Genomic DNA, 15,441 nt, shown 5'->3' with positions numbered 1-15,441 from the left:
AGATGAACAAAGAAGTCACTAAGTTGGTACCCCCGGGATTCGAACCTTAGACCCCTCATATGCCAAGCACACAATCATCGACCGGCGATTTCTTGAGTATATAACACTTCTAAGGAGATTGCATCATCGCATCACCTGGAATTCATGCCGATGCGCAGTGGTCATACTCGTGGTATTTTGTGATAATATGGGGTGTTTATGAGGGTTAAACAATACAAGAAGCAGCTACATATTTATGGAGACTGGTGTTGATGGACATTGATGATAAAATTCCTGTACCAATAATTTATCTCATTATCTCATATAATTGCATTTCTTATGACAAAGATTTTACATAAGGTAGCTAGGTCAAGGTGATCACAGGCCAGTAGTTGAAATCCAGATTCAATTGTCACTTTGACATGTGACCTCCTCCTACATGTATAGATTAGTCTCATCTTCAGATGCTTATACGGGGCTTTCAGCTTTGTAACAAGATGCTATTACAATTACAAACCAATAAATGAAACTGTCAAAATTGATGTCATATTGTAGAAACAAGGGTGTACAGCAAAATTCGAAATTTTTCAACGCACAGTAATTTTCACACTTTCCGTGCTATTAAAACCTACCGCAAGAATATAGCATCCGAATATGTGACCCCTCGGCACAACTGAGCCCTGAAGTCGCCAATCATCATTTTTGAGATATTCAACCAAAATATTCTGCTTGAAATTAGCTTTAAAATGATGTATATCATGTCTATAGTACTTGACATTTAAGTAGTGAAAAATCAATAAAACAGTCAATAAATCCTTTGTTTCCTATTGTTTATTGTTAAGTTCGATGGAGCATATCTCAATAGTGGCACTGGCGACATCCGGGCTCAGTTGTGCCGAGGGTCACATATGTTCTTTTATGCATCAACAGGTATACAACAGAGCACATGTGAAATCATAGTTTCTACCAGTTTTACAGTATTTATCTAGGAAGAGTATAGGCATACATGTAGGCCTATGTAATTACATGCAAATCAAATTGATATTACTGATGGTCTGGATCGATTAATATTCACATCTTACTATAATTCACCAGAATCTGTCTGTTTGTTTGTGTGTTTGTTTGTTTGTCTGTCCGCCTCTTTTCTCGGAGACTGGGGGTCGCGCGTTCCTCAAACTTGGTGGGTGGGTGCAGCTTGGTATGAGGAAGAACAAGTTTATATTGGTTAGTGGGTCAAGGTCACCCAAGGTCATCCAGGGGTCAAATTAGTAAAAACTGTTTTTCTCGGAGACTGGGGGTTGCACGTTCCTCAAACTTGACGGGTGGGTGCGTCTTGACCCGGGACAGAACAAGTTTGTATTGGTTAGTGGATCAAGGTCACCAGAGGTCATCTAGGGGTCAAATTAGTAAAAACTGTCATATGGGCATGAAACTTGGTGGGTAGGTGCATCTTGACCTAGGACAGAACAAGTTTGTATCGATTAGTGGGTCAAGGTCACCCAGGGGTCATCTGAGGTCAAATTAGTAAAAACTGTTTTCCGCCTATTTTCTGGGAGACTAGGGGTCGCACGCTCCTCAAACTTGGTGGGTGGGTGCATCTGGACCTCAGACAGAACAAGTTTGTTTCAGTTAGTGGGCCAAGATCACCTGAGGTCATCCAGGGGTCATCTGAGGTCAAATTAGTAAAAACTATCGTATGGGCATGAAACTTGGTGGGTACAGTCAACTTTTATAGTCAAATTTTTGGAAGGTCATTTTGGGGTCACCCAGGGGTCATCTGAGGTCAAATTAGTAAAAATGTTGTATCGCATGAAACTTGGTGGGTACAGTCACCTTTTGAGTCAAATTTTTGGAAGGTCATTTTGGGGTCATCCAAGGTCAAATTACTAAAAACTGTCATATGGGCATGAAACGTGGTGGGTACATTCAACATTTAGAGCCACATTTTGGAAGGTCATTTCGAGGTCACAAGGGGTCATCTGAGGTCAAAACTGTCCTATGGGCATAAAACTTGGTGAGTACAGTCACCATCAGCCAGGTAATCGCGACAGCCGAGAACCGCCAAATACGGGTAACCGCCTAGTTCCTATAACTTGCAAAGAATAATTTGCACTGACTGATCAAGATATAAAATTTGCAATGAAAGAAACTCAGGTTGAATCAGTAAAAGGTTGATGGGTGAAAATTCTGCAGGGATCCATTTGTGTAAGTTTACATAAATTTTATAGGCAGCAGCTACGCCTTCTACTTAAAGCCTGGAGTGTACTGAGAGGCCCATCTTCATTTATGACATGCACAGAATATCAAGGTCTACATGTAATCACTCTAAATATCACCCTCAATGTCTGTCTGCTGGCAGGTGAAAACTGGTGTGTCGCATCATGAATGTTGAAGTCCTTGTCTGATATAATATCACACCTTTTTTTGACATAAAATTAGTACTTAATCATACTTGTACTTACCATACTTCATATTCAACTTTCTGTTTGTGCTTAGCAAATTATTTTTCATTAAAAATTAGCTGTTTCCGCACAGAGCTTGCGTAAATCTTGTTTGCAATAACAAATCCTTAGCAAAATCCTTAGTTATTAACTGATCCTGAGATAATTTGAAAAAGCAAAGACACTGATCTGATTTCTATCTCTCTATATCCGATGATCTCCAGAGAACAAACTGATCACGTCTCGTTTCTTCTCCGCATTTTGATCATTTAAAAATGTTCTAGGTCTAGCCCGTTTCCCTATTCCCTTGCCCAACAACTTCCATTTGAATTGATTCAGTCCAGGTTTGATCTGGTACATGCGTAATATATCAATATTATTGCATCGAAGTGCGTAAATCCCTTTATATTATTGTGTACATGGGCAGGGTTACTTCCAGGTGAGCCCTTGAGGACAAGGTCAAAGTCATGCTTGCAGCAGCTACCTAATCAACTGACCAGGATACCCTGCATGCAGCTACTAACAGCTGCTAGCTGTGAAAACAATAATCAAGATACTCTGTTATCAAATTGTCATAGAAACAGTTATTTTATTAATAACAGTTCTGGGCATTAATTTCCAGTGTGCCAGCAATAAATGTTTAATTAGTGCTACTATCTGTACAGTGCTACTAAATAATCCTATACACAGTGTACTAGAATTGAAAGTGATTGAATTTCATCACAACTTGTTGTTTACCTTCATGTTTGTTTAGTTTCTAACCCGGGTTTCTAAGGAAGGAAACCCAAACAGTAAACTTAATGTTTTGTATGTAAGTTAAATGACAACAATCCAGACCTAGACTAGACCGTGTAGGAAGTTTAACCCTGAACTTGGAATGAAAGTGCAACAGTTTCTGTCATTGCAACACTCAACAGCAAGTGGAGTCTTATAAAGACAGTCTCCAGAGACTTGCAGGACAATTCAATCCAAGACCAAGTCTAGCTCACATAGTGCAGATCCTGCATAGTCAACTATACATGACATGTACATCTATACATGTTTTAGGGGAATCCAGATGCTTACTATTCAAAACACAGACCAGGATATGGTACTAGGTCTAGTCTGCAGCAAAAGACAATTACACTTTACATTTGTGCATCTGTCAAAAAAATGAGAACTCTGCTAATACTGATTGATTAAAGGACACATCCCAACCCTTGGGACTATTGAGGACAAGTTCTTAGTTTACTAGAACTGACAATTCTCCATCACAGGATAGGAGACATCATACTCTCAGGAGACTATGAGTACAAGGTTTGTCCAACCAGGGACTTCCCTGGTTTGTCCAACTGCTTCAGCATCACCATCCCTGAACTTCGGTAGCTTGAACTAGATGATAGCACACTGCAGATTCTGACTGCAGATCCCAAACACCATCTCCAGTATTCTGTACAGGCAATATCTGAGCAGGTGAGGACACCTCCCAGGGGACTTCAATGGCACACATACCTGCTCTTCAAGTAGGTCTGATTATCAACTATGGCAACTTGATGGCAATCAACTCTCCTGGACAGCCCAATCTGCACCATTCACATCCCTTTCAAAGGTCTATGGTATAGTTGGAACATGTCAGGTCAAGGTAAACCAGTAGCCCATCTAGACCTATATATTCATCTTCCAGAGTTGTCACATCTCACCATGATCTCATGCACAGATGGTACTGGACCCTAGGGTGTATAGGCTCATCCAATAGGATGACCACAGTCTCAGACTGCACTGTGAGTGAGGACACATTCAGGACAAGGTTACCTACCAAACTACTACAACTACAAGGTCAGTCATGAGTGAGGGCTCATCCCATAATACATCCAATAGGATGACCACAGTCTCAGACTGTGAGTGAGGACACATTCAGGACAAGGTTACCTACCAAACTACTACAACTACAAGGTCAGTCATGAGTAAGGACTCATCCCATGAGACACTTCAGGACAAGGTTACATTCATCCAGCCCTGCAGGCAGAGGCATACACCTTGGCTACTGTAAACCAGCCATCTGTAGACATCTGCTGTCCAACACTCAGACATTTCCCCTCCAGCTGGTGATGACAGATGAACATTGCACACATTGCTTTTGTTTACAAACATTTTCTGATGAAGGGTGGCTAGCAGTGTTCGAATTTATGATAAATAAATGGTTGTCCCACGGACAACCAGATTACAATTTCTGGTTGTCCGTCTAAGTTTTTGGTTGTCCGTAGGCCTACAAATGTGACTTTTGGCTAGATTTATGGTTGTCCGGCGACTTTTTTAGTTGTCCCGGGCAACCGGACAACCAAAATTTCGAACGCTGGTGGCTAGGAATTGATATACATCTAGTAATATTATGCATCATTTCTTTGCATTTTAATTAGAATTCAATTAACATATAATTCTGCCTGATTATAATTAGCGCACCATACCTTTTCACCAGCATACAACACTAAGAACAATGATGACCCCATTCTTGATGGCAACGCTCAATGATCTCCATTCAAGAACCACAGCTCAAAATTTGACTTCAAGTTGTGGAGTATGAGTTTTTGTACCCAACACATGCAAAGGTCATTTCTATGCATGTAGAAGACAATTAGGGTTAACCCTAAAGCTCCCGGATTGCTCAAATCGATCACCGGTGATCGATGGAGCAGTTATGAGACTTTCTGACCCTGTTTTGAACTCTTAATAGTAATATACAGCCCTCCAAACTAAATATCATATTAGATATAAGTCTGCTATAACCATAAAATGTAACTGAGTCAATTTGGGTGTATGGAGAGGTCTACTGACCTGGTCACTGGGGAATACCTGTTGGCTCAAACTCCATATCTTTATATAGGACTAGATTTCGCGGTTCTCGGGTCGGGCGCTTCTCGTGATAGGCTTATTTCTAATTACCCAAACCCGTTACCCATATACCTGCCCTGACTTTTTAAACTACTATGAAATGCGTCTCTCAATGATCAAGACCCAACTTTTCACAACTTAATCAACTCTTCCTAGTCACACTGTAATGCTTTGCCGATCAAGCGCACTGTACTCCGCACACTCCCGTTGATACTCCGCGATAACGCAGCGTGAGCACGCGATAGTGCACCGCGCGGACGCGAAATGCGCGGACGCGAACGCGATAGCGCGCGGACAGAGGACGGACACGCCGTTATTAGTATTAAGATAGCTAGGGACCTAGTGACTTGACTTTACTGGTTTTAAGGTCATGAGATTGGTTTAGAATGACTTGTAGATCAAAATAAAACACCAGTGTACTCTTTAGCAACAAATAAGTATTCAGAAGAAGGACTTTGCCTCTGTAGGGCCAGGGAGATGAGTCGAAGTTGATATCCTGTGATAAAAATATTGGATTTTCAGACAAAATGGGCAACATTGTGTTATTTTAACTTTCCCAGTATAAATGTATGTTTTTTTGTGATAGTAAGCATTCATAAGAATTAAATTATCAATAACAATCACTATTATGCCTTTTAAACCAACTTTTTCTGGGTCTAGAAGGGCATTTATTGAATGTAAACAGCCGTGACCTTGGTTGACCTTAGACCGGAAGTAGTTGGTAAAGGAGGTTCTCCACTGCATAAATAGCTGTATTTCTTTAAATATTGGTCTAAATATGTGTTTGATGCACCATAATACCTTGTGTGTTACATTATTTAAACAAATAAAGTCATTTGTGATCAATAAATGCCAAAAACTAATAAAATGAGCACATTTTTACCTATTTTTGCTCATTTTTGGACTAATTAATTAATTTTACCTAATTAAATGTCACAATCTTATATCTGTTTGCATGATATAATCAGTACATAACTAAAGAGCATAGATATGTGAAAAGGAACACCACCTTTGGTAGTTTTGGCATTGTTTTGGCATATTTTGAGATTTTTATGTGCACCCCCCCCTAAAAAATTAAAATTTGTAAATTAATTAAGTTCTACCTAACGAAATGTTTTGAAATTATTTTCACGGTATCAAATTACTAATAAGTAATCTAGGATAATAATTTCTAATAAAATTACCTAAGTTATAACTTATATTTAGCTTTTTAATACCTTTATTGTTATACATTCTTATTTTCTTTTATATTTTAATGTAAAATCATTAAATATTCATGAGCCTAATTTGCATATCGAGATCGAAATACCAATTTTCTTTTTTTCATTTTACTCTATGTTCTATATACTTTCCATTGATATAGTACTTGGTATCCTTATACAAAAACATAATCCTCTAATAAATGAATTGAATCAGCAGGTATAAAATCAGTAAAATACCCCCAAAATGGCCGGGAGCTTTAGGGTTAAAGAACCATGTACTAACAGATGAGCATGTTGTGAATCCTAGTGCAAGTCATATCAAGAGGGTGCTTTTAATATATTCTTGATTAGGCTGTAATCATGATAATATGAAGTCAAACCAAAACAAAATTATGTCATACCTACTGCAACTCAACTCAATTCCCAGTCAGATGATTGATTTTCCTGTATTGGATTTTTACTCAATTTGAAGCAGAGGTAACACTGTAACAGCCAACTGAAACCAATTAAAAGTTAGGAGAATCCATTGAGGCAAGGGGTGCTATTTCGATATTCCAATCATTGTCATATTACACTACTGCTTTAGTCATTAAATTAATGCAACAGTACTGAGGCATTGGAATCAATTTGGAATCAAACTTCATAAATACTTAATACAAATTTTCATAAACGCCATTTTCAAAAAACAAGATGATACAAAACATCTTTCGAGTTCATTTGATGTTAATAACCCAAATTCTTACTTTTTCTCCTAACCCATGTTTCTCCAGAAACTAAAAAATAACAACGAAATTTAAAATTCAGTTTTTTTTCACACGCCAGCATTCCTTGAATAATCAATTTGATACTTATAATAACAGCTTAGTGATTTCGCTCAAAACACCGCCATCTCTGATGAGAGTGACATTATCAGATAGATAAAACATGCCAATGCAAGCATGGGGTCCCTCTTCACTCTTTGCATAAACATCACATCTCAACACAGTCAGGACCGAGGTTGTTATTGTATCAAACAATGCCTAAGTGCGAAAATCTCCCACGAATCTTGCTTGTTTACGAAAGAGTATTTCTGATCCAACAGCAGGAGCACAAAGTGAATTTTGATTTTTTTTTGAAGAAATTTAATGTCTGCAAAGATATGAATAATATCACTTGTTAAACGGATCCTTATACACTGTCCTAGCACACTAAAACATTTTGAAACAAAATATACATAATATATAATACATTCTTTACCATAAATTGCTATCAATAGATCACTGTTTACACAATTTCTGCAACTAAATTTAACCCATTACCCAGCAGCAAGCCTGTTTTCTAAGAAAGATACTGACCCTAACTTGTCAACTTGCATTTCTATCAATCCCATATACTATTATGATATCAATTTATATAAAAAAATATTACTAATTGAAGAGAGCAGAATTCCTTAAAGATATTACACAGATTTTACCTCTGATCTTAAGCAATCGACGTCTCCACTTCGACACCTTCCTGCCAAACTTGACAAAAGGAAGAAGAACAGCCAGCATCTTTGAGATGTTGGTAAAGTGATATATCCACTGCAACAAGTCCTCAGATCCTCCAAGTCAAAGTGTCTCCTAAGCAACCTGCTTTAGACTCCGAAGTTCCTCAAATTACACCGGTACAGCTGTGATGTTGTTGCCTAGCAACGCAACTTCCCGATAATATTTTGATGAGACAGAAATTGAAATATCGCCAACCAATATTTGACTCATAAAACAAAAACTTTATGAATTATTCCTATTTTGCATAACAAAAAGCTGGTTATTGCATGCATGCAACATCCAAGCCAGATGCTATAAGCTGAATCACCTGTCATACATCATAGATGGTTAACGAGGAAAACCCAGGGCATTAAAGCAAACCTGTTACAATAAACAACTTGCTTTATATAGATAGGGAGAAACATCAAAACAATGACATCATCGTCATCTCTGCCACGTTGGAAGATATTGAATGGGCACTCGCATATGATTTTCCTATTGAGCGTAGTGGCAGCCATTGCCAGGGATGCCCTAGCTCTCTCCGCACATGTGTAGTAATTGTCAGTATACCATTTCCATTGGTTGCTGATGATATCATCCTTTCTCCATTTCATTGATCATAATCAACAGCACAGATGAAGTAATGCTTCCCGGGTTATTTATATCACCAGTTCAACTACAATGAATGGTTTAAAGTTATAGTTTTCTTCTATGGAATAATTTCACTAAATTAAAGGTAATCACTGACAATATTTAGAGAATAAATGATAGGATTTTGTCTTTTGCCTATCCAATATCGTGTCATAATGGATGGGCTGGCCAATATTTTGAGTAGTGGATGCCGGCGCAGCAAATATTGGATAGGCAAAAGACAAAATCCTATCATTTATTCTCATTCTTATTCAGTTTTAATGTAATTTTTGCGAGAAAAACTGCCCTTTTTCAGAAAAAAATAAAGTTACTTTTGTGAGGACATCCCTGTTGTTTTAAATGAACGAAACCATCACGAACATCTAAGCCGCCGAATCGCGTTCTTAGTTCTCGCCGTGTATTACGCGAACGCATTATCGCTACGATCATTGAGGAGCAACAAGCGTGCCGCCGTTAAGTGGCGCCCATGCCGCCCTGACTAATATCACTATCAACTATTGTGAGATATTATACACCCGAAAACCAATCAAATTACGTGAATTCTTTACAAGACGCACCCATTGAATAAGAATGGTGTATAATTGTATTGATAAATGCAAAACATACTTACATGACAAATAATTTGTAACTTAAAATTTTATGTCCATGTTCTCATTCAATTTGTGTGGTATTTCTTAATTGTGATTTTAATGTACCAAGTTCATTATGTGTGACATTTGGTCTGGAAATGGGAACATTGGGAACCAAAATATGTTACATAATGACAGAAAATTTGGCTCATTAAATACGTGAAAATGCTTAATCATTGGGGTAGAGTGTTTCTAACAATCGCATAAACTATCTGGATCTTAAGGTTTTACACTCACAATTATTCATGTTTTATGAACTGGTACTAAACAAAATAAGTATTACAATAAAGAATTAAGGTTAGAATAACATGCAGGAGTAAGGTCAGTTACCGCTTTTAAGTATGGCATAGAATTACAATTTAGGTTTAGAGATCAGGACAGATTTAAAGGATGGGTAGATCCTGGATATATCTTATCATATAAATGTAATATTTCACATTGAGATCTTGACTATTCATGTTTCACCCCCTAGTCGTCTCTATAACAGGACAAAAAGGGGAAATAAATTCCCAATGGGAGTACAGGTACAGGGCAGATTCAGGTCTCTGTGCCAAGTCATGATTCTTGGCTCAGCTTCCAACAACATCCATGTACAAAACTGTCAAATATGACATTTGTAATAGAAGTAACATGGGCATACCCTGGATGAAACTATATTCCAGTGTGATACTGTCTAGTACAGTGTGTGTCACAGGCATCCCTGGGCACCTGTTTGTATTTCCGATTTTATGCAAAAAAAATGTGATTGATGTTGAAAAAAGTACAGGTGATGTGTGGTTGTGAGGAGAAATGGTCCATTTGGAAGATGAATCAAGCATGAAATCACTCAAATTCAACAACACCAACTTTTTTCTGAATTTTCTCTTACAATGATTGGTAATGTTATGCATGTAGGCATAACATTAGTGCGGTAATATATTATGGAAAAATGTCACAATATCAATGTCAACAAGAATAGTCTTTAAAAAAGACAATCATCGCTAAGGCAGTTGTAATGTGAAGTGGAGTGAGAAGTCATGAAGGACGTCACAAGTGTGACAAGAATGAATGTAGATGAGCTATAATGAACAAAATATCAAATGCTGTTACCCTAACTTTAATTACTCTAGTCTAAAACAAATCAAGTACCGGGTACCTATTATTGCAATATCACTGTTGACAGTTGTTATATATCTCAATACTGACTTTGGACTGTATACATGTGTATCCTGATGTAGCCATGGAAATTATCTTATCTTCACTTTATAGCTAACTTATTAGACACAAAATCCAGAAATGTCCTCATCCTGGGGAAAAGAGGGGAATGTGTGGCAATTTCAATCCATGGAAGACTTGGAAATTTTTGAGTTGAAGTTGAACAGGAATTTGGCCTGTCCATGACATGAAATGTTGGTGAAATGGAATATTTGTGATACAATCTGGTCCATTGAAAATTGAGTTACCGTACCTTATACAAACACTAGGCTATCATACTGAAAACACCAGGTCTAGCATACTTGGTTCTTAAGTTATGAAGTTTTGTGATGTCTAATTAATATAATAATAATAATAATAATTTATTCTTATATAGCGCATTACATCAAAGACCACAAGGCGCTTTACAATTAAAACATGTGTACGTAAAAAACAAAATACCCATTAAAATATAAATATACATCATTAAAAATTAGAAACAAATGAAATAGGCACACGATGAACATTGCACGGTATTGCACGGACAAATACATGCAAAATGAGCAAAGAAACAACTAAGTGAAATGTTCAAAGTGACGGCATAAGCAATAAAGCAAAATAAGTTTAACCAGACAACAATTTTGAATAAAAAACAGCAATATACTGCTTACAAATATCAAACAGAAGATGAAATTAGAATCATAAAACACGATTTTTTTTTTTTTAAAGCCAAGCTGTATACACTACATAGATAACACGTGAGTAGAAAACAAAAATGAAAAATGAAGTATACAGCGAAGCAATATACATGATCAATTCAATGTAATATCAAAAATGGCAAAACACAGTATCAAATTGAATATGAAAAATTCTAAACAAATAAGGATACTTTTAACGCAAATAATACCAAAGTGGCGAAGCAAACATATTTACACCAGGTATAATACTCAAATGAAAAGAGCAATCACGAGAACAACCAAGAAAAAACTTGAGTTATACTAGGTGTATAGGCAAAATATTATGCGAAACATATTGCACACTTTTATAAACATAATTGATAACCAAAATTGCACAATTATAATAATACAATAATATCGAAGCAAACATATCTACCATGTCTACACCAGGTATAAAGACGCACCACGAGAGCAACCAAGAAAAATAACTTATACGAGGTGTAGACAAAATATTATGCGAAACATAATGCACTTTTTTTTTAAAAACATAATTGATAACAAAAATTGCATAATAATCAATAATACAATAATATCAAAATATCAACAAACAATACCACAGTAGCGAGCGAAGCAAACATATCTACACCAGGTATAATGCTCAAAATGAAAAGAGCAAGACGCACCACGAGAGCAACCAAAAAAAATTAAATGTATTTTGTTGTTTTTTTAAACCATATTTTTCCCTTTATCTCAATTTTTTTCAATTTTGCCACCTTTGGCCTCCATGGACCAGATTGTGTCACATTTAAAGTACCGTACTGTAAACTAAAAATGTTCCCACATTTGAAGCCGTTCTTTACATTGTCTGTAGATTTATTGCTGCACTATTGTTGCACCTGCAAAGTTATAATTCAGCTAATAATGCAAATTAAATCATTATAGTCATGATAATCATATGTGTGTACTCTCTATTAATTGCTTTGAATAGGAAGTTATTCATTACACCAACAAATGCGATTTTGAGGTTAACTTAATGAATCTCCAAGTACAACACAGCGATATAATTAACCATAAACTAAGTCTGACTTACTTTATGGTTCATTATTAGTAAGTACAAAATCCTCGACCAATCATGCTAAATGTTATGCAAAATCAGCATAAAAGAACACGTATAAAGCATAGACCAACTCAGTGAAATCAGTTATTGTGTTGGACAATTGAAATTTGTTACAGCTGAACAATCCACGTAGTTCACTGCCAGTGCATGACCGCTGATACTACCTGTTATCATATCAATGACTCATTTTAGGGGACAAAAAATTGGCATACAAAGATTATATTATTGTATTAATTTGTATACATAATAAAAGCCTATAGTTGTGTATTTAATACCAAAAAGTACAAAGTACACTAAATTGTCTGCAAGGAAAATCCAGAAATAAAAATAACGTTGCATGTGAGACAACAACTAAACAATTGGCTCATATCCATTTAGATTCCTAACCCCATGGATGTACCTGCAGGCCCCATGGGCATGGCTGAGGGCACACATCAACTGCTCAGTGCCAGAAGTGATAGATGGCTGGAATTCTGAAAACATACTCCCAATTATATTACAAATTCGATGAAAAGGAAACCCCAAAATATACTTATTTTCTATTATTTCTGTTCAAAGGAGAGTAAATTTGCCCAAACCTGGAAATTTTCTTCAAAAACAATGACAAATCTGTACTTTTCCACATTTTTTGACAAAATTGTACAAAATATAAATCTACAATACCTCAAAAAGGCTGTGAATCTGCCACACATCCCATCCCTGTATAATTTAATACTATAAACCTTCCCTAAAAGATGCAATCCATACAACATTTTGAAAATAAAGATGTTAAATAGGCCCTACTTGATTTGATTTTCAATTCCACGCACAACTTGTATTGAATTCATACCATACATAATTTACAGACAGCGATATCTATCTCCATGGAACATATGGGAAACAAGACCTGAATATGTCTGGTACATGTACTTGAAACTCCTAAATCAATGTGTTTATTTCTTTGGTATAATTTTACATCAGGCTGGGTTGGATGATTGCATTAAAACTTAACATTTGCATAAACATTTGCACACGCTTAGTTTTTTACCTTTTGCTGATTAAACTGTTTCCATTTTGTGGTAAATACAACAAAATTACACCCATAAGCATGATACGTGCATCATCAAACAAGAATCTGATGAAATTAGTGAAATTCTACCTTAATTAAGCAGTTTGAGTCATAGGCCTACGATTTTGTCCATGCAATTTAAGCGATTGTCACTGACATGACTGATGTAAGTTTTAAGCTTACTCGTGAGCATGATATGGCAAGGAAATGTTTGCATTTTTGTCAATTTTCATTGAATAATTGGAGGGGGCTTTTATTAGAGAGGCAGTGTTTATTACAGACAATACGGTATTTCCAGTATACATGTAGTCCCTCTCAAATGCTTGTTTTTGAAATAAACTAATTTTGCTGCGAATTAGACATCAAATCACCAGCTAAGCGGATGAGGACTACCTCCTGAATTAGTCTAAACCTTGAACTAACCCTTTCCAATAAGTTTTTACTGAAGCAAGCTACAGATTGCCTGTTTTGAAATAATGGATTTGAAATGGTAAAAACGTACTCCCATGAGAAATTTCACATGTAAATATAGCTGAGGTTATGAATGTTAAGAAGTATCTTTATTTTCTAATAATCCAGCATGCAGCTAACGATATTATGCTACTGGGAATGTCTGAGCCCTGTATCAATAGTTCAACCCAATGACAGATCACTGCTCCAAGTCTATCCTGTGTACAGCTCAAATTTTTCTCACATCTTTTCTCTCACACACAATTTGTAAAATTTTCATTTCAAATTCCAGTTTCCCAGGTGAAATAATTTGTGGCTATTTTGATGGTCTAGTTTGTTTATTAAACTGGGGCATGATGTCTTGACACCAGGACCCTTCACTGCATCCATTTCCAGGAAGATGACATATAAATCTACAGTATCTTGTCTCAAATTCAAAAATTCAGAAGGGGAGAAAACTCACTATCTGTCTTAAAGCCATAATATGCTCCACAGCGACACCCTAATCTAAAAAAATTATGAGTTCAGTCAACTGCTGATTGCAAAAGATTTTGTTTCTGATTCTGAACTTTATAAACTGTTTTCTTCTTCTCTGAGGGGGAGGGAATGACCCACATTTGCTCCCATGTACATCATCACACCCCCCCCCCCCCAATTATAATAATATTGCATAGCTCGGGTTCAATTAGTGGATATTTTGACCACATCTGCAGATACCCACAATTGTTTACATTATCTTTCAGCGAACACCAATCACTTCAAAAATTAACATAACATTTTCCCCAATTGTGGCCCAAGAATTCTTGTACACTTTCACCTGAGCAGCCACAAGCAATTTTGCTCATGTTAACTTCCGACCAAACAACCGCTTTAGCACTTTTACAATTTCGAATGAAATTGCTAGTAACGTCAAGATGCAAGTACATGTAGGACAGTTCGTCCATGGAATTGTTTTTGCAAGAGCATTACTCCATGTATTTGGTTGGAGGCGACATATTTGGATAAATGCTTTGGCTTATTACAGAAACAGCTTTTGTTAGTGTTGGAGAAACATGATGGTATTCTATGATAAACTCATGTATGCAAGCTTCATAGTCAATTTGAAGAATTTATATTCATATAGGCCTACTTGATAACGCAAAACATAACTTTTAAAAATGTAAACATATGTTATGTAATATGATTTCATGAAACTTGGCAAAACTGTTTACAATCATGCATGAATGAACAGTGTGTGAAATTTTGAAAACCTTACTTTGATTGCAAATGTGGGGGGTATCAATGGTATAAATAACTATTATTAAGCTTTCCCATTGTGACTGTAAATAGACCATTTTCTGTCCAATTTCAACTAATTGTAACTTTACCAACGTTTAAAACTGCCTCGGGCACAAGTCACAAATACAGACTTATATTTTGGTGCCATAAACCCAACTTCCCTCAAATGTAAGTTCACATTTGGTTGAAGCTAGTATTTGCTACAAGTTATTACTTTTACTGTAGGCCTACAGGTTGATTTGGGTTACTTGAAATGCTTTTTCGTGCACTGTGTGCAGGTTCACAGTCACCTTGTCTTTCTGTTCAAGATCATGTTCGATTGTACATGTCTCTTTGCATTGTGCACATACATGCAAAATGATGTAACGGACACAGACAACTACTTGGCACAAATGTAACAACTAATTTGGCATTCCAGTC

General features: G+C 36.5%; 1 protein-coding gene across 4 annotated transcripts in view; it reads right to left on the bottom strand.

The window, feature by feature from the left end:
- The window catches only part of LOC140153112 (uncharacterized), a 145,374-nt gene that overhangs the window by 74,990 nt on the left and 54,943 nt on the right, over positions 1–15,441 (bottom strand). The window contains exon 1 of one of the 4 annotated variants that reach the window (XM_072175748.1): positions 7,944–8,037. The exons of the other annotated variants lie outside the window; for them this stretch is intronic. Within the exon in view, the coding sequence (XP_072031849.1) occupies positions 7,944–8,022 (79 nt within the window). The 5' untranslated portion in view covers positions 8,023–8,037. Of the gene's footprint in view, positions 1–7,943; positions 8,038–15,441 lie in introns of those variants that run through there. 4 annotated transcript variants of the gene reach the window in all.

This window comes from Amphiura filiformis, chromosome 5 (assembly GCF_039555335.1).
Source record: "Amphiura filiformis chromosome 5, Afil_fr2py, whole genome shotgun sequence".
NCBI classification, from domain to species: domain Eukaryota; kingdom Metazoa; phylum Echinodermata; class Ophiuroidea; order Amphilepidida; family Amphiuridae; genus Amphiura; species Amphiura filiformis.
This window is presented reverse-complemented; position numbering and strand designations above follow the sequence as displayed.